This window comes from Aquila chrysaetos, chromosome 13 (genome assembly GCF_900496995.4).
Source record: "Aquila chrysaetos chrysaetos chromosome 13, bAquChr1.4, whole genome shotgun sequence".
NCBI classification, from domain to species: Eukaryota; Metazoa; Chordata; class Aves; order Accipitriformes; family Accipitridae; genus Aquila; species Aquila chrysaetos.
In genome coordinates, this window is record NC_044016.1 from 30,447,650 (window position 1) to 30,472,723 (window position 25,074).

The following is a 25,074-nucleotide window of genomic DNA, read 5'->3' on the forward strand; positions in this document are numbered from 1 at the left end:
CAAAGCCTATAGGCCAACTCCAGTAGGAGATGCCTGGTTGTGATGGAACATAAGAGTTTGCAGATTAAAAAGAAAACACATCTATATACTATGTGATGAAAATACATTTTGAAACAGCCACTTTCTCCCTATATTTTAGCTTAAAGAATAAAACTGTTAGAATCTCGTGGTAAAAATACTGTGTCAATCAGTGAGAACTGTCTGATTATTTGAACCATCTAGCATGTGCTCTTTGTCTAATAGCGTGTAAATCCTTTGTCTAGTAAATAGATCCTTTTGTAGAACCATGACAATTAGATGTGAACGAAACAGCAGCAGCATGGGCTAGTTAAGTTTCCGATTGGTTTCTGGAACTCCAGGTAAGGTAAGCTTGTATTTATATTCAGTAATGTTTACCTTTTTCCTGCCACGTTTCCTTCTCCCAAGCGACCACCCTAAAAGCCATTGACTCAGTCTTTGAAGAGGCTGCCCTTGCTCTAAAGCACCTTTACAAACGGGGCTCTTCCCTGCTCTTTTCTGTATAGAAAATAAATAAAATAACTTGGAAATGCTTCTCCTCTGTCAAGATGGAATGAGAAAAAGTGCTGAGAGCAAGGCAAGAGAAAAGGGTGGCACACGTACACCTCCCCAGAGAGAACAGCCACCATACTGGGGAGCAAAATAAATAGGATTGCTGTGGTGGTACTCCTGCCAACGTGTTAAATGTTGGGGCAGACAAATTTTTCAGTTAAAAATGTTAACTGGCGCTTTAACTGCCGCTGACCATTATGGTTGACTCCCAGATTTGTAATGGAGAAGTATGCAAAAACCAATCTATAAACCTGACTTGTTTCATTCTGACATTCTAGCCTTGACAAGGTGAGTCTGAGCGGTCCCTTTTCCACAGTCGTCCCTTTCTTCAGAGTGGGGGATTTTTTTTTTTTTTTTTTTTACTTTATCCTTCCTTTGTTCGGCGTGAGGAAGGGACAGGCGCTATGGGCTCCTACCCGAAACCCGTGTCGTACCGGCTTTGCCCGTTCCATGTTTTAGAAATAGCGGAGGATTGTCTGATCCCTAACGTCGGCTGGAATGGGGGAAGTAGGCGGCTGCAGCAGTAAGAAGGAGGCGAGCCCTCGCCAGCAGGCTGCTGACAGGTGCCGCCGCCCGGGACGGAGGAAGGTAAAGCCGGGCGGCGGGAACCGGGCGGCGCGGAGCCGTGCCCGCCCCTCGGGCTTCCCTCACGGCCAGGGCCGCCTTCCCGCCCTCCGCTCTGAGGGGGGGTGCCGAGGCGCGAGGGCGGTGGCGGCCGTTGGCCGCGGCCGCCCCGCCCCGCCCGTCAGCGCCGGCCGCGCCATGTGCCGCCGCCGGGCGCCGAGCCGGGCTGCCAGCAGCAGCCTGCCTCCCTCCCCGCCCGCCCGCCTGCCGCCGCCGCCGCCCCCGCACGGTGAGTGACCACGGCGGCGCCGGGCGAGACCCCGCCGCTGCGCGGGAGGCGGGAGAAGGTGCCGGGTGGGGCGAGGCGGGATGAAGGGCGGTCGAACCGGGGGGCGGCCCTGGCCTGGCGGGCGGGCGGGCGCTGCCGGGCGGGGGGTTGGGGGGGGTTCTCCGTCGCTGCGGCGGCTCCGGCGTCCTGCGAAACCCGCGGCCGCCTCCGCCCGCCCGGGGCGCGACCCGCGCTCCGCCGCCGGCTCCGCGCGGCGGCCCGGTTGGTCCCGCCGGGCGTTGGCAAACGAGGCCGCCGGTGGCCGCGCCCGGAGGAGTTACCGCGTATCGGCAAAAGTCAGGTTCGGGCTTTGGGGTTCGCCGCTGCTGCCTTCGGCGGGGGGGAGGCGGGCGGGGAGGGATCGTCCTTCTCTGGAAAGGCGGCGGTCTGGGGTCTCTGCCCAGCGCCCTTGCGCCCCTTCCTCCAGCCGGCCGCTGCGAGGGCGCAAGAAAGTGGCTGCTTTTCCTGCTGACTGGTTCGCACTGATGGAGGAATAAATCTTGCTGCCCGGCTGCTGCTGGCGGTAATTATTAACGTGCGGTGCTGTAAACTGCTGCACAGCAAAAGGATTAAGGTAGCGCAGCGAGACAGAAAACTCGGAATAACAACTTGAAAAACGTTTCTGTCCCGCGGGTAGTGAAGTAGCCAAGCTTCTCGGAGGCGTTTTCTCTCCTTTATATGTTACAATTCAGTTCACATACGTTTTAAACAGGATTTAAGGGGAATAATCATCAAACTTCCCCATGTATTTCTTTAAAAGGTCACAACTATCTTTTAAAGTTTGCCAAAGAGGTAAAATAGTAGGTAGGTCTCATCTTTCTGTCTCAGACTTTCTGGATCTCTGATGGTTTGCTGGACTGTACGTGCCCATAACTTGTATGCTGATGATAAATATATTGCATAAAAAGATTGTCCTTGTGAAATGTCACATTGGTTTAGCCATTGTTGCCTTAGATTTTTAAATGTTGAGAAGTGAGGTGATATTTTTGGATAAAAGATTTGGGCATGGTGGCAAGAATTTTTGGAACTTCACGGGTGGACTGGGTATAGTGCCTATGTTAGATGAAAACTGAGCTGTTGAAGTTTGGCCATTTTGCAGTTACATGATCAGCACTTATTTTTGAAGTCACCATATTTATGGAATGAAAACTATGTTCTGTCCTTATCGTGAACAACAGTCTTGCCTTTAATCATTTCTGCTCGTACTGCTACTCTTCTCCTTAGTGGATGGAGTATTAAATTGTAGTAATTCTCTATTACTTCTTTGTGCAGCCATGGGATAGAGAAAGCAAAAGGATTCCTTAGCCTCTCTCTCTGTTTACAGAGCTACATCAGGTGTGGTAAATCTTGGAGTAAGAACTGAGATAGCAGGGGCAGTCGTTCCTATCCCCTTCATGCCCTGCAGATGAAGGGGAAATTACCTATGTCGCGTGGAACAGTGATGCTAGCTCAGATAGCCCTGCACTAAGAGCACTAGCTATTTCTTAAGTTTCTCTTACCTTAGCAACTGTAGAACTTTCCCCCCCCCCCCCCCAATTCCTTTGATGTGTGGGTTTGGCATCAAACAGCTGTGAGGCTGTAAATTTTGCTGTTTATATTCCTGGTGTGTTTGCAAGTGAGTAATGAAATGTGGGGATCTTTCTGCAATTTAGAATGTGATTTGCAGGTCATTATTCAGGGATGATTCCCGCCAGTGTCACTGGGACTTGGTTGTGTGATTGGGTTAACTTTTCTATTGCGCTGCATGGTCCAAGAAGTACAGAGCTTGTGTGCAAAGTGTTCTTCAGAGTCATGAACCTGAGGTTCTCTAGCCTAGTAATTTCAGGTCCGTCACTTTGGACTGCTGAAAGAAAATAGAAGGCAACAATGGGGTTTAGGGCTTTTTAGATTGAATTCTACAGGTCGCTCTTTTGGTATGGTATTTTAAGGTTGTACTTGGAAGTGGAGGGGGGGAAATTGCAGTGCAGCTTTTCATCTCTGTTGCTTGTAGAAATCCATACTGAAGAGCTTGAAAATTATGTTTTGCTTCTATGTTACTCAAATTTTCAGACAACTTCTGCATTTTACTAACATTTACAAAGTTTGGTAAACATAGGTTGTGTTTCTTACCCCTATGCAAGATCAAGCTGTACCTGCAAATATTTATGCAACTTCCTGGGTTATCATAAGATAAGTTGGCCTTTGAAGTGCCATTCTAAAAACAAATAAAGAAAAGTTGCTCTTCACGAGCATTTTTATGAGCCCTGGAGATTAAGATCTTTGGCACAAATGAGTTAACTGCGCCCAGAAAATGGAAAAAGTTCACTCGAGGTAAAAAATACCCAAAACCCCAGAAAATTCAGCTGGCTGGGAGGCTGTCGCTACACAGCTTTCAGGAGCAATGCTTCAGGAAGCGGCTGGCTAGCATGGTGTGCCAGTCAGCAGAAACTACTTGGCTGAAAAAGGCCATGTAGCTGCTGTCACTATTCTTTGTTAACACGATCAGTGTTCCCCTTAAAGAAAAGAGTCAATAGAGTCTAGATTAATGAGTGCACTGCATAAGAATACAGTGGATCAATGAGCTCGTATATAATCTGAGTCCGCTGGCGTGCATCAGTAACATGTGGACTGCATGGAATCTGATCACTAACATAGTTACTGTAACTACAGAGATTACCAGGACCTGTGTATGTATGTATCGATCTAACTTAATACAGGGCTGCTGAAAAAACAACCAAGAATGAACATTAGCAACCCAGCAGAGTAATTTCTGGTTCAAGGCTCTTCAGGTAATTTAAAAGATGGGGACAAGTTATTCCTTTTGAGCTTCAAAAGCAGCGTGACCAGCAGGTGGAGGGAGGGGATTCTGCCCCTCTACTCCACTCTGGTGAGACCCCACCTGCAGTACTGCGTTCAGCTCTGGGGTCCTCAGCATAAGAAAGACATGGACCTGTTGGAGCGAGTCCAGAGGAGGGCCACAAAGATGATCAGAGGGATGGAGCACCTCTCCTGTGAGGACAGGCTGAGAGAGTTGAGGTTGTTCAGCCTGGAGAAGAGAAGGCTCCAGGGAGAACTTATAGCAGCCTTCCAGTACCTAAAAGGGGGCTACAAGAAAGATGGGGACAAACTTTTTAGCAGGGCCTGTTGCGATAGGATGAGGAGTAATGGTTTTAAACTAAAAGAGGGTAGATTTAGACCAGATAGAAGGAAGAAATTTTGTATGATAAGGGTGGTGAAACACTGGCACAGATTGCCCAGAGAGGTGGTAGATGCCCCATCCCTGGAAACTTTCAATGTCAGGCTGGACGGGGCTCCGAGAAACCTGATGTAGTTGAAGATGTCCCTGCTTGTTGTAGGGGCGGTGGAACTAGATAACCTTTAAAGGTCCCTTCTAACAGAACCCATTCTATGGTGCTGTGATCCCATAGGCTGCCCCCCAGATACAATGCAAAGCTAATTGTGCCTTCCCGGGAGTCTAAAGGCCTCGAGAATACTTGACTGTTTAAAAGGAGCTGTCTTAGGAGAGAGGGTCGGAGTCATTTGTCAGGCTGCAGCGTCAAGGTCCTTGACAAGAGGGTGTTTGAGGGAGGCAGCTTCCTCACATTCCAGGGGATGGTCATTCAGGGAGAGGATGTGTAATAGACTCTCTTGTTATTAAAATTTCTTTTCTCTCTAGAGCTTTATTTCGAAGGAACAGTATTATTTCATTAAAGAATATTAAATCAAGCTTAAGATTATTAAAGAATATCACAGGTCCTAAGGAGAGCAGAACCAGTTCTCAGCCAAAGCTTTATCTGCAAAGAGGACCAGTTCATTGCAGCCTGGTTTGAAAGTGAGTACAATTCTCACTGTCAACATCACTTCATATGGAATAGGGCCTTAACTGGTGTGCAAATACAGTACGTATTTGCAGAGAATGAGAGAAGGCAGAGGTATATGTAGCTTCGTAAGTGAAATGTGAAACAGGAGAAATCCGTCTTATAAAGTTCTGGAACCAGAACTGTCTGTATGAAAAAAAGAGATTAGATACTTAAATGGATGCTAAGAACTTCCAGAAATAGGGTAGTTAAATATTTAAGTGTGTGTAAAGGCCAGGGTAGAAGCAGGATTTGGAACAGAACAAATGTTTGTGCTTCAGAGTATAAACAAACGTCTTTCTTGGGATAAGTGGAATTTTCTCCAGTGGCTAAAACACCTAGCACCAGACTTTTTAAAATTTTTTTTATGAAGCCTCTTATTCTAATTGTTTTCTAATATTTCTATTTCTAATAAGGTGAAATAGTTTGCCAGAGAAGATACGTATTTTCTTTTTTAAAATTTTCCCCATTTGCTGTTTCAGAACATAGGTAAAGGCATATTATGTTTGTGGCGTGTTTTGGAAATATGGTTTGGATTTTTTTAAAGCATTTTTGTGCCTAGTAGCCTTTTCAAAATTCTATTATGGTTTTAACTCAATCTCTTATTCAGTAGATACTTAAAACTAGCTGGAAGTACTAGAAACAGTGTTCTCGCCAACTTCAATGTAGCCAGTGAATGTTCAAATTGTCTAGCTCTAATGTTTATAACTTCTACGGTTTGAGTGAATGAATTGCCAGAAAAGCTTGGGAGATCTGGAATTCTCTGGACTGTTCATGGAGTTTCAGTTTCTTATTTCAGTTTTAAATTAGATGTATTATTCAAAATCAGATTTCTAATTTGCCTCTGGGCTTGGGCTGTGGCAAATGTAGAAATGGCTCTGTGACTTCATTTAGCTTTGACTTATTTGGCTCTGTGGTCATTAGTAGTCTAGCTGTGGAGATGATAACAAAATTTAAATGATTCATACTTGTGGGGGTATCATTTTGTAAACAGAGATAAATGTGTTTACTCTTATCTTTAGATAGGTTAAGACTTAAAAGCTAGGGGGTTGAGACAAACAGAAAGTCCAGAGATGAGCTGTAATTCAGAACCTCCTGCTCTTGTGCCTGTCTCGTATCCTTTCCGCTTGTCCACTGCAAGTCAAAACACATCTGAATATTGTTTGGAGACTGTTGGTTGGTTGTGGGTTTTTGTACATTGTGTGGCATTCTATGCAAAGCCAGTTCCTCCACATGTATTTAATCCTGTGAGGAATATGAGTTAAAAGATTGTGAACAAAGACCAAGACAAAAAAAACAAGCTACTGTGTTCTGACATGATTTTAGTTGTCAGAGTGCACGCAAGGGGGAAACGTGTTCTATTCAAATGACACACATGTGTACAGAAAACCTGTTCTTTGTCTTGGCGTATATTAAAACTCTTGTTTTATTTGGCACAATGAATATATTTTAAGGTAGCATGTCGCCTGCCTAGACTTATACAAGTGCTGAAAAAGATTGGTTTGCTTCTTCAAATTAGTGTTGAACATGTTTCACCATCATCTTTGTATTCCACCATCCCATTTTACAGCACAGGTTACTAATTTTAGAAAGGAGAAGAAACAGCTATCTTTGCCTTGTCTTTGAACATCTGTGTTTTGCGAAAACAAAGCAGTTAAAAATTACTCCTCCATTCTTTTTGTGCTCTGGATTGTATACTTCTGTTGACTCCAACATGCTTAAGACATTGGACATACGATTTGGTTTTGTACAAGAGCATTTCTTGTGTCTGTCTTAATTTCCTGTTTGCATCTTATACCCCAGTGACTGGATCAGGTAAGCTGTTGATGTTCAAGAAGGGCAATTTGTGTAGTTCTAGGAGTTCACTTCTTGTCCAGAAATAAGCTGGCAGTATTCATTTTGAAAGACCTGAGCCTAAAACTCTTTTGGCAGCAATACAAAATGCCTCCTTTTGTGCATGTTCTTCTTCATCCCATCTGCGTCTCACACCCTGTGTCCTTTGCATTGCCTAACTTTGTATTGGTTTCTAACACTCGGTGCTAGACTAATCTTGCTTCAGGTGGCAGTTGTGGCATGCCATATTTACAGGATCATAGGCGAGTGTTTTGGCTGATTGAAACCTCAGTACCTAGTCTTACTAGGTAGTATAACTAGTCCAGGACCTGTCTAGGTCATCTGTATCCTATCTTATCTTTCTTTCCATGTAGGCTTAGCCCAACTTCCAATGACTTCAAAATAGTAACCATTACTTGTGCTGGACCAGTGCTGTATAATGGTGTCAGCACGAGGTCTCCTGACATGCAGACCGCCTAGGGCGTGTAGGTTCTAAGTTTATTCAAGGTTCAAATGTAGTCATCTTGACTAACCTGGTAACAATGATGAGGACTGCATGAAAACAAGTTGACTTACTCTCAAGCCGTCAGGGAGTAGCAATGCAAGAAAACCAAACACTGACGTACCTTGATTAGATGTCCCTTCCCAAGAGCTGCAGATCTCTTAAAAAAATAATGCATTCCTATACCGTATAGTATACTGTACTGGTTTTTAGTCATCATTAGACTTCACTGGGGATGTGTAAGCAAAAAGTTGGAAACCACTGCATGATTTCTTCTTAATCTGTTACTTCATTTCTAAACTCCTGAAATCTATAGTCAGAATTTTGACTCTGTCACAAAAATTTCTTTCTTTCTGATGCTTGGTGAGAGCAGTGTGGCATTCATTGCCATCGCGCATATTTCTGAATTTGTTTTCATGTTACTAGGTGTAACTGGGGTATGGAGCCAAACTGCGTAATGGCTGCAAGGTCTGTTTGTGAATGGCTGCTCTGCGTTGGCAATCTGAACCAGGACAACCATTTCTGCACTGAAATAATGGCCATGTACTCTGCATTTGTATGTTGTTTGCAGAATTCAGATTGAATACTGGCAGTGGAGGACGCAAATATGTAATGCAATAAGGTGCTATTGAACAAGAGAACAGAAATAAATGGTGTCTGGTTTGTATTTGTGACCTACAGCCTCGCAGTGTCAATGTGGTGGGTAAGGTTTGGTTATATTTTAGATAACTGTCCTCTCACTGATTGCTGCATTTGTGTTTTTAAATTGTCATTTTAAAATTTGTCTCAACTTTGTCTCTTCTAGGAAAAACAAAATGAAGGAACTAGTGTCAAACAGTACAACCAATATATCTCAAGCCAGGAAAGCTGTGGAGCAGTTAAAAATGGAAGCATACATGGATAGGATGAAGGTAAACTTAGACTTATTGTTGATATTTTGAATTCACTCACTAGGGTGTGGTACAGGTTCCTTTTAATATTGCAGAAAGACTCAATCAGCTGAAATAAAAAAAAAATCTGTGTTAAGCTATAAAACAATATTCAGTACTGTGAATTAGTTACTATGAATAGTAATGAATAGTATCAGATCATAAACTCACTATTTAGAAAGATTGTATTTATAATTCAGAAATATTAGTGCAGTTCACATGAGTAGTCAATATTGCTTATATGAAAACAGAAATTTCAGTTGCTCACTTTTGTTGCAGTTTTTAGCGATGTCTTGTAAGACCATTGAATTTGGAAAATCATAGTTTCTATCTTGTATAGTATCTTGACAAATTCGTCACGTAATAGGGGCCTGTTCACAGGGACAGGTATTTCTATTTCCTTCAGTAAGGGAAGGTCTGCCTTTTCAGTGTTCAGTGGGGTTAGTCCCCTGATTCACGTCATATTGCAGCGGCACAAACAACAGCACTGACAAGAAGGAACGGGTGTGCATGAGTGGCAGAGGAAAGGGTTGGGAAAATATGGCCCAGTTTATTGGAATTTGAAATTGTTGATACTTAGTAGATTGTCTTGTACTTGCTTTTATATAATCAGTGGTAACTTTCACATACCACATCATTAGCTCAGTTATGCAGATAGCTTCATTAGTTAGATGTATAAAGCTTTTAATTACATATGTAAGAAAGACATAGGTTATTTTTACAGTTAGTTTAATTAAAAAGAACACAGTTATTAGCAAGTGTGCCAGACCTAAAAAACAGATAGCTTGAAAGTGCAATTATTTCACCTTGGAAAACAGCTTGGGACCAAAAAGGCACTGAAGAAAATCTGATGTGTTTCAGTATTGTGAGGGTTCCTGTGCTGACATAAACCAAATACAATTTGCAAAATGTTTATGTCTTGGTTTCTAGAATTTCTTTGAATAAGTATATGAGGGACTGTGAGAAAAGGTTGGTTGGCTTTGTATTCCCTCAAGACCTGCTTTGCCGTTTAATCTTCAAACAGTTAAGTGTGTGTTTCAGTATAGCCAAAATTTACCAAGAGACTTTCCAGTGGTTTCAACAGGAGATTTTGAGTTCTCGGATCATAACTGTAAAGTCAGAGAAAATAACTTACTTCCTTTTTTCTGGTGTTTTGCATCTGCTTAAACTGGTTAGACATTTAACAAAAGATCACTGCTTTCCAAATAATTTAATTAAACACTGTTTTGCAAGTAGCTATAGCAGTTATTCCCATAATAGACCAGACCACATTGTTAACATTAAAAAGGTGCCTGTGTTATTGACTAGGGAAATCAGAAGTTCCAGCTCATTTTTCTACTACAGAGGCACTTTGTTTTCCATGTTATTCCCTGCCGTGTTCTGGATTGTTCAACTGATTTAAAAATCAAGTCCTATAACCAGTCAGAGCAGCAACCAGTGCAGTGTTTTGAGGTTCCACAAAGACAGCTTGCTGTTGAGGTGTGAAAGAAACAGGACGACTTAAAAGGGGAGGATGAAGTTACTGGTGTATTGATCAGTAGCTGGAAGGAGTATTACCGTGGTGAGTTTTTGTAAACCATAAGAATCCCAGAAGGATCGGAAATTGAACCTGCCTTGCTTCCCCGCAGAAGGAACAGCTAGATTTATAACGGAGAATCAAGTAGAAAGCAGGAGGCATAGATTCCAAGCTAGGAAACAGCAAATGAAATCAGATGAATGGTGGCCTCATGACTGGTAGAATAATGTGTCTTCCAAAGATGCTAGCAGTAAAGTTGAGAAAGCAAAGGTAATATTGGTGCTTTATCACAGTTGTCCCCAGAATAAAGCACTATTTAATCTTCTCTTTGCAGGCAGAAAAGCAAGGAGTGCTCTGACATTTAAGAATCTTGGTGTATCAGTTATTATTCCGTTTTCTTTTTTTCTTAAGAAAGTAGAAAATATTCCTAACTGGTTCTGAATAGTGTTGGGAGATAGCAGTGGGATTGTCAATAAATGTGTGTGAATCTCTTTGTTTTAGATGTAAAGGATAAGCAGAGTGGGTGTCGTAGCAAGGATGGTAATTAGTCACAATCCACGACAAGACAGATGACATAGTAATTGCAGCATTTTGCCCTGTCATTGAAGCTTATAATTATTAGTGCAGCTAACAGGATTATGTTCTAACTTTGGCTGTTTTTATCACCTCTGTTATTCTGAAATGTAATGGTAAAATTCCACAGTCCTCCTGAAGACTAATTCTTTAAAGCATCAGGGTTGAGTGTTTTGTTGTTTTTTTCCCTTTTGGTAATTTGACAACCTGATGTGTTTTTCACTACACAAAATAAAAATAATTGTATAAAATGTGAGATCAGCGTGATACCTATATACTCCATTCCCTCTATCTATGCACTTTAAAAGATTAAAAAAAATGAAATGTTAACTTTCTGTTAGAATTCATCAATCAAACTAGAGTCTGATTTTTTTTTCTTTAGCCACTTTTGCAATATGTATAAATTACTTTGAATCTGCAGACCAAGCTGTACTGTGTAGGAGAGCTGAAATGATAAATGTTAGCTTCATTTGAATATTCAAATTACACACGTTTGTTTTAATTCTTGATAAAAGCTATTCTGAAACTGTCCAGCAGCATTTCACTACAAATAAACCTAAAGGTGAGTAAAAGCTATGATTGAGTGGCCTTCATTTAACTCCCTCCATGACACAAATAGAATGATCAGCATGTTATTTTGTATAGTAACAAACCACAGTATTGGCCATTAGGCAGCCTCTGCATGCTGACATATGCTAAAGCAGCCATCTCTGTTGTAGCCTTAATGCGATGCTCAATGCAGAGGTCTTCTGCCACAGTTATTCAGAATAATAACACCGAGCAGGAAACTTGCTGGAGGCAACATTGTATTTTGCTCTTTTTTTGGCAACAGTTCTGACTTTGCCAACACTGCTCACAGCCGCAGGAGCCAATATTTTCGTTGTTCCTGGAATGCAATCAGCTAACTTAACTCCTCTTAGTGAGTGGTCATTATTCCACTGTGCAAGCCTGAACTACTCCACTTTTAGTGAAGAAATGGCCATAATTCACTTTTATAACTACTGTAACCCCAATGGGAGGATTTCTCCTCCCCAAGCCTTTTTTTTTTTTTTGGATGAAAATACATGGCCTAGTACATGTTTAGTTTGTGACAATGTGCTGAAATGTGGTCATGTTCCTCAGTTCCTTGTTGCAGGTTTGTTTTCTAATAAATCATACTATGGTTTGTCTAAAAGCAAAGTAATTTGTGATTTAAACACTATGACGTTGAAGAAAGTGCTTGTTCTGCTTTGTGGCATTCCTACCATCATCAGAGGACAAGTTAGATACAAAAATGAGTATTGTGCTTTTGCTAGTGAAAATCCTGTTTATTGTTATATGATGCCAAAGCACAGTAATATCTAGAGAAACAGTTAGAAAATGATACTACCAGGTTTATCCCTTCTAAGAATGATAATTGAAATTGTACTTCTCTTCCATCAAATGAAAAGCAATATACTTGGGCTGATGTTGCTTATCCATACGTGGAACAAACAAGATAGTTATGGGAAGGTTGGACTGCTGAAATCCAGTGTTGGTTCTCTGCTCCTGTAGGGTCAGCCTACTTCAAAAAATTGTTGGTTTCATGAATAAAATAACTTACTCACTAGCTTAATAATTGAAGATGAAATGTGCTGGGCATCTTTAATAAACCCTGTCTCTGGGACCTAGAGAATTAGAGTAGCTCTCCATTAGGTTTTATGGCAGTAACATTTATTATGACGTAGCACTGAAAATGGCATCGAGCTTTTTGTGGGCACCTGTGGCTCTGAGTTTGACTTGCTCTGTTTGAATGCAAGAGTTCAGGACCAGCTAATAAATTAATCGGAGCATAGAACTGCCTTAATTTGAGACACGCAGCTGAGCTTGAAGGACAATAGAAAAGTGAAAATGTGTATGTTAAATAATAATAATGAATGTACTGGTGATTGTCGTTACTTGAAAATACTTCTCCAAAATGCTGTGGTGGTACGTTCCTCCTAACATTACTGGAAACATGCTAACCTCCTCTTCAGTGGATGCATTCTATGCTAGTTTATACTTTTCTGAGGTACACATAGGTCATTAGCAAAGAAAAGTATATTTTCTGTCTTTTGATCTTTTTGGGGCTTGATAGGAATTTCATAAGTCAGTCTACATTGTGCCTTTCTTTGGAGAATCTGCTTTTTAAAAATTTACAAGTAAATTTAAATGAAAACTGGGGATATGATAGGATTCCTAAGTTTTCTGTTTGTTCATTACAGTTCTACCTCTCTATTCTAGACAGTGCCCTTGCACCCTAAGCCTCATTCTTTTGTCATTGCTTAGCAAGTAGCTGATTGAAGTATGTCTGAAAATAATTACAATCCTTTCTTTGTACTTTGAAGTCCATCATTTTCCACACAGTTTTGTTTGACCTGCTTCTCTTTTGAGAAGCAGTGGTCCTTCTGAATCTCTCTGCTGATTTGCTCAGTTTAGTGCTCAGTCTTCTGCTTTGTGTTGGCCCAGCAATCTGTTGTTCACATGTAGTGTCTCTGCCCACCCTTTTGTCTTACAGGCCAATTCAAAGGCAAACTAATTTTAAGTGACTTAAACAACCTTCCCTCCTCTGCTAGGAGGATAGTCTATAATGGGATGCCAACCATAGGTACTTTATGGGTTTAAACATTCTGCAAAGGCATGTTTTAGCAGATATTTTAAAACAAAAAAAAAGTTATTTTCTTCCAGAAGTTAATTTAAATTTCTTGCAAATCCTGATCCAACACCCATTGACTTCATAGGTCTAATGTGAAGCCTACTACAGGCTGGACTAATGCCAAAGCAAGCAGGGTGTGGGGAAGCTAAAGCTAACAGTGATGACACACCTGCTAGAAAAATACCAGAAATCCAGTTTGTTTTTCCTCTTCACTATAGTTGTGCAAACATGCTGACCTCTGTGTTTGACTTGGGAGAAGCTGTCATGGTGCTCAGAGAAAAGACTTTTTTGTAAAGACTACCCATCTCATTTTCTCAACTATCATAATATTGAAAACACAATAATTAAACAAAGCAAAGAGATACAGATAGTTGTAAATATCTTGCTAACTGAGCAGAACAAAAATATTTCTTGCATACATTCTAAATTCTTGAAAAAATAAATGAGTCGCAGTGGCCTAATGTCACCAATACTCTTACGGCACAAAGCTGCAAAGGTTACAAGGTTTCAGCTACAGCTGAAATGGTTTAATATTTCTTTTTTTCACTTCATGCAAAATATCTTGTATGCCAAAATGCTGTTACGTTTCTGCAGGACTTTTCAGTAAGCATAAACCAACATTCTGAATTTGGAGACTTTAGAATTGTTCATTTTAGAAGTATAAAAATATTAAGATACTGTTCAAGTTTTAACTAATGCTATGAATAAAGTACTACTTACCATAACTTACTAAGCAGAAAATAGTAGTCTGACTTCATTGAAAAGAGCAATATTTCAGTTAAGTGAGAGATATGACACATGATGATCAAGTTTTGCTCCTGATTTATCATTTCTTTTTAATCCCATGGTCATGTGCCTAAAGAACTTTTTGTGTGTATGTTTGTTTGTTTGTTTTGCATCCAGAGGAGCAAAGGGTAGAGAGAGTGTTTGTGGAAAACCTTACAACCAATGACTGGGAATAAGAGCTGAAGCAGGCGGCCTCTACAGAAACACACGCTTCAAGGAGAATCCCTATTGCTTATGGGCCATTAGCATATACATGTTTGAATGGGTATATGCTCCTGACCTTCCTTCTGATGGAGTGGAACCACTGAACATGAATCTTATAAATTGATACCATCTCGTGTCACTATGTTAAATAAAATATATGTAAGGATTACTAGGCCTAGTGAGAGCAAATTGAGAGTTGTGGTTTCTAGTAATTTAAAGGATAAACCAATCTACTCCTATTTTATGATAGCCTCCATTATCATATGTTATATGAAGAATAATTATGCAATGCTGATTGGTTCAGAATTAAGTGTTACAGTAGTTCTCTCTTCTCTTCTATTAGGTATCCAAGGCTGCAGCAGATTTATTGGCATATTGTGATGCTCATATTGCAGAAGATCCCCTTATTATTCCAGTGCCTGCATCTGAAAATCCCTTTAGGGAGAAGAAACTCTTTTGTACTATCCTTTGAGTCAGTTTTCAATTAAAAATGTCTTCTGCTAAAATTTGGTATCAGTGTTGCATGCTTTTAGTTTTAGCATTTTTTCTTCAGATCTCAATACTTAGCCTATAACTACAATATTTTTAGAAGGTAGTGCATTTTCTGGTAAAAAATAAAAGTAAAAATCCTAAAAAACTCAAGGTAATCCTTACCTTTCAGACCAATGTATAAGTTTAATTTCAGTTCTTCATAAAGATTCTTTTGGTCTTAATGAAAGCATCGAGTACAGTATCAAATTGTAGATATCTTTGCCAGTCATAGATTTTTCTGAGACCTAAATAAGTCATACCAGTTCTGAAGCTATTTTTAACATTCTTATTTTCTTTGGAAGGTGAATTTAATTCATTTGCCTTTACAAATTTATATCTAAAAAGAGTAGTGTGACCTTTCCTCAAGTAGCACTGTGTAGGAAGAAATGCCAGTGATTTATGATGTTTGGAACGATCAGTCTTATACCGTAAGTGGTGTTTATAAATATGTTTTGTGAAGACTGTAATAAACTTGACTATGAAAACAATTGTTGTAAAGCAACATTGTAACTACAGGCAAAATGAAGATGTATAGTTACACACCAGGACTGCATCAATAAAACTGTGTAGAGAAAAGTGGCTGCTTGTATCTTGTTTTGAATGATAATGATTTAAATTATTTTAGAAAGTAAACTGAACTGTAATATATCAGCTATTCCCAAGGGTCATTGTGGAGGGCGTAAATTCTGCCCTGATCTATACAGAGAGGGGGATTACATTTTCTAAGCAGCTCTCTACAGGCTTTTGCCCACGAGAGCAGGATTTTATGGGGACGGGGAGTAATGGTAAATAGATGTTGTTCAATGCAGCGAGACCACTGTGCCATCAACAGCTGCTAAGTTTGTATATTTTGAAGCCACAGATTAGTCATAAGTTACCAGCAAGTAATTTGTGGAGGTTCTGGGAGGTTTTTTGTTTTGACTTTGTTTAAAGTGCAGTGAGAGGAAAAGATTGAGGTATGGAATATGACTGATCTGTCATCTTCATGAAGTAAAATTAAGCTCCGTCAAGGCATCTGATGGAAACAACTGTTACATTATTGACTTTGTGGGTGTGTTTTTTTAATTCTTTTCCTTCAAAAAAAAAAAAGCAAAAGCTCCTCTCTGGTCTGACACATTAGGAGAGTTCCCTCACTACAGTACTTCATATGTACAGTGTGTCAATATAGTGGAAATATCACTCCTTGGAAATGTCTGTGAAGTCAGCTCCCAATGTAAGTTTCATTGGAGGCAGTTTTGTTGGAGAACTTCACTAGTCTGACTGAGTCAAGGCTCTGAACAGCTACTCATGATGGAGCACGCTTCTTCCACACAAACTTGTATTCCATGAGCATCTTAAATACCTGCAAGGCAAAGACTAGCTGAGGAACTGAGGGCCTTGGGATATTCTTAAATGCTGAATTTAGATGCTAAAAAAGGGCTGTTTGGTGAATGAAGCCATTTGCATTTAACCCAAAGTGCGCATACCTGCTTCAGCTTATTTTTAGCAGCTTCCATCAATGTTTGTTGTACTGGTTTGTGCAGTGGAAATACAAGTTGTCTGCATCATACAGGTCTTGTTTTCTTTGCCAATCAACATGGATATTGTGCCGCACCCAACTGCATTCAGCTGCCGGTCTAGTCACAAGAAGCAGGTGGCTTCGGACTGTGGTTCTGCTGCCGACCAGCTCATTCACCACACGGAACTTCCATGTTAATTTACTTCTTGTAATATTATTGTAAAAAACCCTGATATTCTTTCTAACCAATAGAGTTTTGGGATGCTTTCATTTAAAGGTTTGGCTTTTAATTTGGCAGCTGAAGACATCGGTAGTCTAGTAGGCACAGAGCTGCTTCACAGTACCTATTCTGAAAAACATTCAAATGTCTTGAACAGGTCTTGTCTTGGCCAGGTTTGTCCTTGGTTCCTATTTCAAAGTTTTCAGCTTAAGATTCCTATTCCTAACTTCTAACAGGAATATTTCTTAATGCAGGGTGTGTTCAGCTTTATTTTGGTGGTAGAGAAATAGGCTTTAACTAACTGAGTAGCTATTTCATTGACAGTGAAATAAAAACGGCTTTCTGAAAATATTTGTTAAAAAGGAGCAACAAAGTGCTTAATAAGGTTCTTTAGGGAATCCTTCCTACACTGTACATGATTTGGTAACTGCTCTGATCACCATGGCAACATTTTCGTTTGTCCTTCCCCATGTATGGTTTTAACTGGAACAGCAAGGGAGGGGAATATAGGGCATACAGCTTTATTCTCAAAGGCTTTGTAACAACTTGCATTTGTGGCTCATCATTAACATTCCCATCTAAAATAACAAAATTGCTACAGCTTATTACAGTATTGCAAACAGCTTGCTTTCTGTTTCCAATTAACGTTAGCATATGAGGTCCTGAGATTGAAACATTTCACAGCATCGGTAGTTTCAAGAGCTGCATCTACAAAAATCTAGTACTATTCAGAAGAGGGAAATGTCATTGTTTTGGACATAAGGTTTTTCTCCAAAATTTTTCTTCAAGTAGTTGTGAATGTGTTGGACTTCTTATGTTTTTAATATCTGGTTCACATGTTTGTGGTTTCTTTCATCAGTTCATAACTTTCATCAGGTAAAAAATTTTCTATCTATTAAGATGGTTTCATTCTTCTAATTTTAAGAAAAGGAAACACATGGAGTGCCATAAATTGCATATTTATTTTAGCAGATGTCTATAATGTATCTGAAGAGGTTAAACTGTAGAAGTATAACTCCTTAGTGGAAAACAGGACAGCTTTAATATCATTGGGCCTTATTTACCAGTTCCTTGAATGAATATATACTACGGGCAAATTACTAATTTGAAGGGGGGGTGGCACACCTGGAAGATCAGCAGTTCAAAATAATTGTAACAGCTTTGGATGACATAAGAATATATTACTTTATTCAAGAACACCATCAAAATACTGACACCCTGAAGAGAATGGCATCATCTGGGTTTTTTATGCCAGCTTGATCCACAAATCAATATTTAAAAGAATGTCTTTTCCTTCAATACTTCCAAACCATAAAATGTCTTTCTCATTATTATATTTTTTGCTGCTTTGACCTTTGTGGTGGTTTAGATAATCTGCTATTGACAGTTGAGTTTCATGCTCAAACATCTTGCCTCAAAGCCTACACAAAAATATCTGAAAGTTCTTGGACACTTTTCTAAAAATAAATACATATTTTATCATGAAGTATAGCATGATTTAAAAAAAAAAAATGCCCTCCAAAATGTGGCTTTGTCTAACAGTAAGGTTTCCTGTCGGCTGAAGCAATGAGTTTTTATTTTCATCAAACGGTTTTGATTCCCACTAACTTCAATGAGAACAAGACCAGGCCTGTTACCATCCTAGCATTGTACTCTTCTCTCTCTCTGATTTATTTCATATGCCGTTAGGCTTGTTGCTTTGTATTTCAGGCCCAGAAAATAATGCATGCTCCCTGTTAACAGTGTGAGTTGGGGCTGTCATCTCACGGAATGAGAACTTTGGAACAGAAGTTGGATTCAAGAAGTTTTAGACATATTAGCAATCCTTTCTTCATATCCTAGTGCTTGCTGCTCTGATGAAATGGGACTTCCCAATGGTGGATTCATGGTAAATTATAATGCATCAGTAGCACTTGTGGAACCAGCTGTTTTGCATTCCTCAGATTAATCTCCTTGGTTTACCTTGAATTTAAAACGTTATCATTTCTATACTAAAAACTATTTCCTTTCTCTCTATTATGTACCAAATTCCCTTTCTTTGCTTCCTACACCATGTTTTAAATTAGTAGCAGGTTGCTTGGCTGGTGCTGATAGGAAAGATTTTAAGATAGCCTCTACAAAATTATGGTCAAAGGAGGGGGGAAAATGGAGGGAAGCTTAAGTTAAGCTATTCTAGGTCACACCATAGATTAAAATAAATACAAACAGTGTGTCAGTGACACAAAGGTAAATACAGGAGGTGTCGCCAACTGATTCGGAAGGACATCTCGTTAACAAAGCATGTGGAAGGGGCTAATGGGACAACAGCTTTCTTTGCGGTGACTTAAAATAGGATCAGCTCCAGCAGAAGGAAAGAACACTTTAAGAACAGTCTGTAAAGGTGCATATTAAAGCCTGGAACTTTAATATAACAGTTGTTTATCCAGCTGGATTTCTGATATCGAAGTAACAAAAGATATACTTTGGGAGAACCTGATTATATAGTTTTTCCTTCATTGTATAGGGGTAAAAAGTCTGTATACATAATTCTAGAAAATGCCATAGTTACGGCTGTCTTTTGGGGCTGCTTCAGAATCTGGATTTGTTTCTTCAAGGAGACTAAAGAAAACTTGGGGGAGGAGTAGTTCCTAAGATAGAGCTTTCTTGTACTGAAAACTAATAATGCTTAAAGTCATTAGACTGACTTAAATAGTACTGTAATGTGTGAAATATAGTGGGCAAAATTACCAGAATAAGCTCTATATAAAATGCTACAGGCACCTGCATATTTGGTCTTTAGGGAGAATGATATTTGGAATAAATGTTGTACATTTGCATCTAACTGAATTCAGCTTTATAGCACTATCAAGTACAGCTATAAATACCAGAACTGGTATGGGAACAACTTTTCCGTCTGTTAGAGGAAGATGTATGCCTGAGTTTGTCAAATACATTTACACCGCTCACATTTGTGAACAAACAAAACGACCAGCTTTACCCTAAAATAGGGTCTCTTATTTCCCAAATTCTTGTTCCATGTAGAAGTTGCACAGGATCGTCTATTACTGCCACCTACTGATGAAGTGATAAAAAGCCGACTGAAACAGAAAAACTTACCATGGTCAACTAGAAATGACCTCAAAGCGAGATTTTAAATTCATACACATACTCTCAGAAACAGAGCGTCAGCACTTCTTTTTTCGTGGTCTGCACCCCATAAGGTATCGCCTGTCACTGTGGTATTGCTGGGGCGTGATTCAACCTCACACTTCAGTTCCAAACTTCTCCGTTTAGGAAAAGACAAAAGTCACATACATGTTTTGGTTAAATATGTCAGGTGAAAAACGCTTTGAAAGTTGTGGAAATCTTCGGGTGTACCCGCTGGAGTTGCTGTGTACTCCCTTCTTGAATTTCAGTTTCCAGTTTCACGTGTAACTCAGCTGCCTGTTCCTCGTTGCCACCGTGCCACCAGTTGTGCCACCACTTTCACGTTTGCCTTCTGCTCCCTTGAGCAGGTGATGTGACCGCAAATGGCAGTAAGGACTGGCTCGAGGGCTGAGCAGGCCCCCAGCCCAGGGAGCACCTAATAATCTCTCCTGTTCGCCTTCCTCTTTGCAGAACCGTGCAACAGTTTTCACGGGACTGACATGCACTATTCCTTCACACTCACACTTTGCTTCTGGCTGCTGGGGTTTTTATTTCAGGTTGGGTTTTTTTTCCCAATTTTTGGAGTCTAGGCCAAACACTTCCTCATAGGCCACAGCATAAGCATACAGCCAGAACAGAGCTTAGCCCACTACTTAGGCTCAGAATAGCATTTTACGGAAAATGCACTAGGCATGGCATAAGGATGTTTCTTTCAAAAGACCGCCCGTTCCACAAAGCCTGTTTGTTGCGTAGCCTCTCGCTGTACCGTATCCTGTTTTGCCTTTGAACTTCAGGCTGTGTACTTGAGCCCTTCATTCTTTCTATAGCATGCTCTAAAGACGCATGCAATTTTTTTCAGTGAAAGGAAAGAATGAGCCAAACTTTATAGGAAAGAACTATTGTGACTTTTTAAAAACCTTTCAAGTAGCAATGACTTTAAAGATCTTTACAGTGTAACAGCCTCTCTCTGGCAAGTGTGGCTCACATGACTTTTGGCTGTAAAATTATCCTTAACTTTCTTGTTGCAAAGACTGTTCACTAGTGTGGTTCTTGTAGTCATTCTTGTCTGAGAGGTTTCCCCCTGGAGAGCACACCAGCTTTTATCCTACTCATCGGAACACAACACACAGATTTCCAATATATATATCTGCAGTGCTGATATGAATGTATTAGTCATATCCTTAAAAGATAGAGTGAAAAAACTTCAGATGCTAAGGTTCTCATGAAAAAATACCTCAACAGAAACTTTGAGAATATAAAGGATGTTATAGATAATAGACTCTCCGAGGTCTATTCTTCTTTCTTAGACAGCACATGCATGTTTTGTTCTGGGAGTTTGCTTCAGACTCTGGAAAATATGAAATATCTGTTCATGAGAAATTAGAAGGCTGTAAAAGTGATTATGTTTCTTTACAGTTCTGCCCATAGCAGCTAAAACAAATACTTGCAACAAGGATGTGAACACATTTAGGGATATTTAAACAGAATCTGAAAAAATGCAAAAAATACATTAAAAGATCATTAAAGAAGCTAAGTTAAGCACTCATTTAAGAAATGCCAGAGTTAAATTTGCTTCTGCATCTTCCATTTGCCTCTCCCATTTGTATGCACTACTATTCCAGATTGCCATTGCAGGAATTCCCACAAGGCACAGTATAGGCAATGCTCAGTTAATGAGCAGTTACTCGGTACTATTTTGGTGTCTTTATTCATTGTGTAGCCCTGGGCCTGATTTACTCACAAATTCTCCCTTCAATGTAGAACTATTCCCTGATGAGCTTCTCTGTGGTGCTCATCACGAATTGCTTCACAAAGTATCTCCACAGTATCCTGGATGAATGCGAGGGTGGAACTATTCCCATCTTACAGGGGGAAGCCGAGGCAGAGCCTGATCAGAACGGGTGAGATTGTCAGTACCTGCCTCTTCAACATAGCTAACTCTTTCAACATCTCAAACAATGTTCCCATTTGCTCAAGCTTCAGTTATGAATCCTCAACTCTACAAACTGGAGTGACTTTTGCAAGTAAACACCCAGAAACTAAGGGGAAAAAGCAACATGAAGTGTTCGGTTTCATGGTTTTCCTGGTATCGCACAGAGGCAATGACAAAACCCAGTTCTCCCAAGCGCAAGGACCCTTGGCCTTGTAACACTATTTCGTGGTCCCACCTCATTCACCTTGCATCTTCTGCAACAAATGAACCAGCCATCTGGTGCATTCTCCAGCAGAGCACGTTCATCCTAAAGCACAGTAAGCACCATGAGGGGAAAACAGCACCAAGTCGTGTAAATTTTTTTAAATGAAATGTAGCCTGAATATTATCTATCCAGTGATAGATAATAATGAAATGATAAGTAATATGTGGCCAATCTGCTTTGTAATCCCCCCAACAGCTTAACTGTTTAGCAGGCATGTGATTAAAAAGCATATTTGCTGTTGTAGGTCTCAGCAGGGCTTCCTATAAACCTTATTCTCTTCTGTACCCGCATCCTGAAGTCTTTGTGCCAGTTGTTAAAAATAGCCGTATGCTAGATGCACATAAAATAGCTAACCCCAACAGTGGCTGTTGCCTGATTATTGGATATTTAGTGGTGTTCCACATCTCTGCAAGACATTCCCTTGTTTACTCTCTGAGATGTGCCTGCCAGGATTTAGCTGCTACCATATAGGCGGTTTTGAGTCCATTTCTATTTTTGATTTTCATGAACATGACAAAGAGTCAACTAACACCATGAAGTTTATTATTGCTGTATAGGTATGTTTGGATAACTGTGATGTCCTGCAAGCCAATTTATATGGTAGTTATCAACTCTTGTGCAGGTTAGGCTAGGTCTGATTAAAAACAAAAATCCGACTGAACAACACCTTTCCAGAAGATGACAAAGATATTCTAATTTTCCCCTCTCTAGAATAAGGGATGGTGACTTAGTGTTTTCACTGCAACCCTCAGCCCAAAGAACTGAAGTGTGGAATAGCTTCAAGAGAGTCCATTCTTCAACTGGGAAGCACTGGGCAGCCTTAAGAAAGAAAAAAAAAAACCCTCACTGCAACTTATGACAACCCATAGTACTCTAGGTTCAGAGCTTCTTACAGATCCCAGCTACAGGCTATTTTATGATCAACTGCTATGAAGGGGTTGCAAGATTAAGTTCCATTGCAACCATGCCCTGAAGCATTTAACCACTGTGATGGAAAGAGTCAAATTAATGTGGTTTCTCTGAAGGCAAAACTGCCTCCTTGACCTTTTTAGGTCCTTGAATCTCTTAATAAAGGAGAATGTAGAGTGGACTTGGTAGTCATACCATATCTGGATTTTTTTTCAAGTGACTAGTAAGTCTCCCTTAAGACACCATTAAGGAAGTTAGCCTTTGGCAAAATTTTGTTAGAGTCTTACCTCCATTCAGTGTACAAATAGCACAGGCCTCGCGCCACACCAGCTGCACACTGCGTGCTGCCCAAAGCTTTCCAATAGCGTCTCTCTTCATGCCTGTCCATCACGGTACTTAGAGCTGGCTGGTCACATACCATTGACTTTTCTTTGCTGCTGCTAATGATATGAGCTGGCAGGCCCGTCAGCAAGACAGCTTGTTTTCCAGAGATCAGTTTTCGCAGGATTCCTTTGACTGTCCTCAGGAGACCCCAGCAACACTGATGGCATTAATAGCCCAAGCCGAGGAGTCTGGGAACTCCTCTGCATCTGCACTTCATCTGGATCGGAAAGCTGAAAAGGCAGGCAGGGAGACATCGCTTCTGTTTGGGGAAATAAACAAAATCTATTTCTTCTGAACATCCTAAGGAAGGTAAGGAGAGGATTGATAATTCCTCAATACAGGCAGTGAATCTGTTTAGGTTACGAAAAAAATAAGACACACTCTTGGGATGAAAATTTACAACCCTTTAAACTCTAACAAAATCCTTCGTACCCTGATGTGTGATATCTTTTAATGTTTTTTTCTTTAAATAACTAAAGGCACAGTGATTTTGTGAAAGGCAATGTATCAGTATTACTGCAAGGTGTAGAGAAAGTTACATCCCAAATCCCTAAAATGGAATCTCTCACCAGTCGTTCCTCTGCTTTCAGATGGAGCACACAGAGATCGATAAAACCCACAACTCCCTGGGGACAAACCCTTCTAAAACACATGCAGCTCTACCCTGCTTCTTGCTCTTCTCGTCTGCTGCTAGTGTCCTAAAAAAACCCCAGTCACCCGCTCGGGGCACTAATTAGGCGAACGAACATCAAAAAACTGAATGCTACAGACTGGCTAACTGTGGTACATAACTACAGCTCTGGTATCCATCATGTCTTCTCTGTGTCTAGACAGGAGATGCTTATCCAGAGACATTATGCAAATTTAACAGAAGCATTTTAAGTTTGCAGGCAGCCTGGGGACTAAAATTTCTGTCTCTTCTATCTCCAGCTCTTGTGCCCAACACGTTGTGCCTGTACTATATACTTTGTGTGCCAGACCTGAGTCTGTAATGTCAGAAGAGTAACTCTGCTTGGAAAGCGCACAATGAAAATGGTGTATTTTTGTATAAATGCTACCTAGAATTGGCATAACCCAAATCAAAATTTTCTGTCTTCCAGGAAAATAATTTAAAATTACCTGGAAGTTATACTCCAGATGCATTTGTCTTTTCATGGTATATATATTCATGATTCTTAAATTTCTGAAAAAAAATCTCATTTTTAAATGGGCCAAGGCTTTTCAAAAAGTGTGCCTAAAGCTTGGTGCCTCAAATCCATGCTTAGACACTCTGATATCATCTCACTTCCCCAGAATACTAGTCCTCATAAAAGCCCTCAAGAATGCTAACTGAAACTGCTTTGCTAATGGAAATTTCTGAAAACCAGGTTTAATGGTTGGGTCTGGTTAACTCACAATTCATACACAGGTGCACATTTTCAGTGTCATACACTGTCATACACGACATGAGAGGTACCACTGCTTGCATCTTCTACAGATGATGAAGTTGGGAGGCTTAGGTTAAATCTTTGGCTTTAAAAATCTTGCAGAGACTGTGATAGAAAACGGAGTAGGAAAGGCCAGTCTTCTACAACTATACTGTATGTTTAACCATCATCTCCTACATGACAAAAATGCATATATAATAATCCTTTTGATACCAGGATACCCTGTTTCTGTAATGTGGAGAAACACATTTCTCCTGTTCTGTACATTACATAGTCCTTTATCGTTGAGCATGGTAGGTAATACCATATAGAAGGCAAGATATTAAGGAATTGGGTCCTCTGTTTTGTCTGCGAGGAAGAAATGACTCCCGGACATGTTTATAAGATCGATCCCCATCAGTTCACCTGGCCTGGGACAAAGTTTGGGGAGTGAACCTAATGTATTGACTACAAGGAATATAGGCAAATATAGAGTAATATTAGCAGT

At 40.3% G+C, this 25,074-nt stretch overlaps 1 protein-coding gene across 4 annotated transcripts; it reads left to right on the plus strand.

The window, feature by feature from the left end:
* Positions 1-1,332: 1,332 nt before the first annotated feature.
* GNG4 (G protein subunit gamma 4) lies at positions 1,333-15,404 on the plus strand. 4 transcript variants are annotated; one of them, XM_030035908.2, is made up of 3 exons: positions 1,333-1,423; positions 8,439-8,544; positions 14,638-15,404. In XM_030035908.2, exons 2-3 carry the CDS (start codon positions 8,449-8,451, stop codon positions 14,764-14,766), a joined length of 225 nt encoding a protein of 74 aa, XP_029891768.1. In that variant the 5' UTR covers positions 1,333-1,423; positions 8,439-8,448; the 3' UTR covers positions 14,767-15,404. The 4 variants fall into 4 exon arrangements, with proteins under 4 accessions (XP_029891768.1, XP_029891770.1, XP_029891767.1 ...); XM_030035910.1 differs by lacking the exon at positions 1,333-1,423 and adding an exon at positions 1,576-1,763; XM_030035907.2 differs by lacking the exon at positions 1,333-1,423 and adding an exon at positions 2,134-2,266.
* The last annotated feature ends 9,670 nt before the right edge of the window (positions 15,405-25,074 follow it).

Bases quoted from the DNA above. Each gene is read 5' to 3' on its own strand.
- GNG4 (XM_030035908.2), top strand. From the start codon at position 8,449: ATGAAGGAACTAGTGTCAAACAGTACAACCAATATATCTCAAGCCAGG. The intron at 8,545-14,637 runs GTAAACTTAGAC...CTCTTCTATTAG, and splicing joins CATACATGGATAGGATGAAG to GTATCCAAGGCTGCAGCAGA.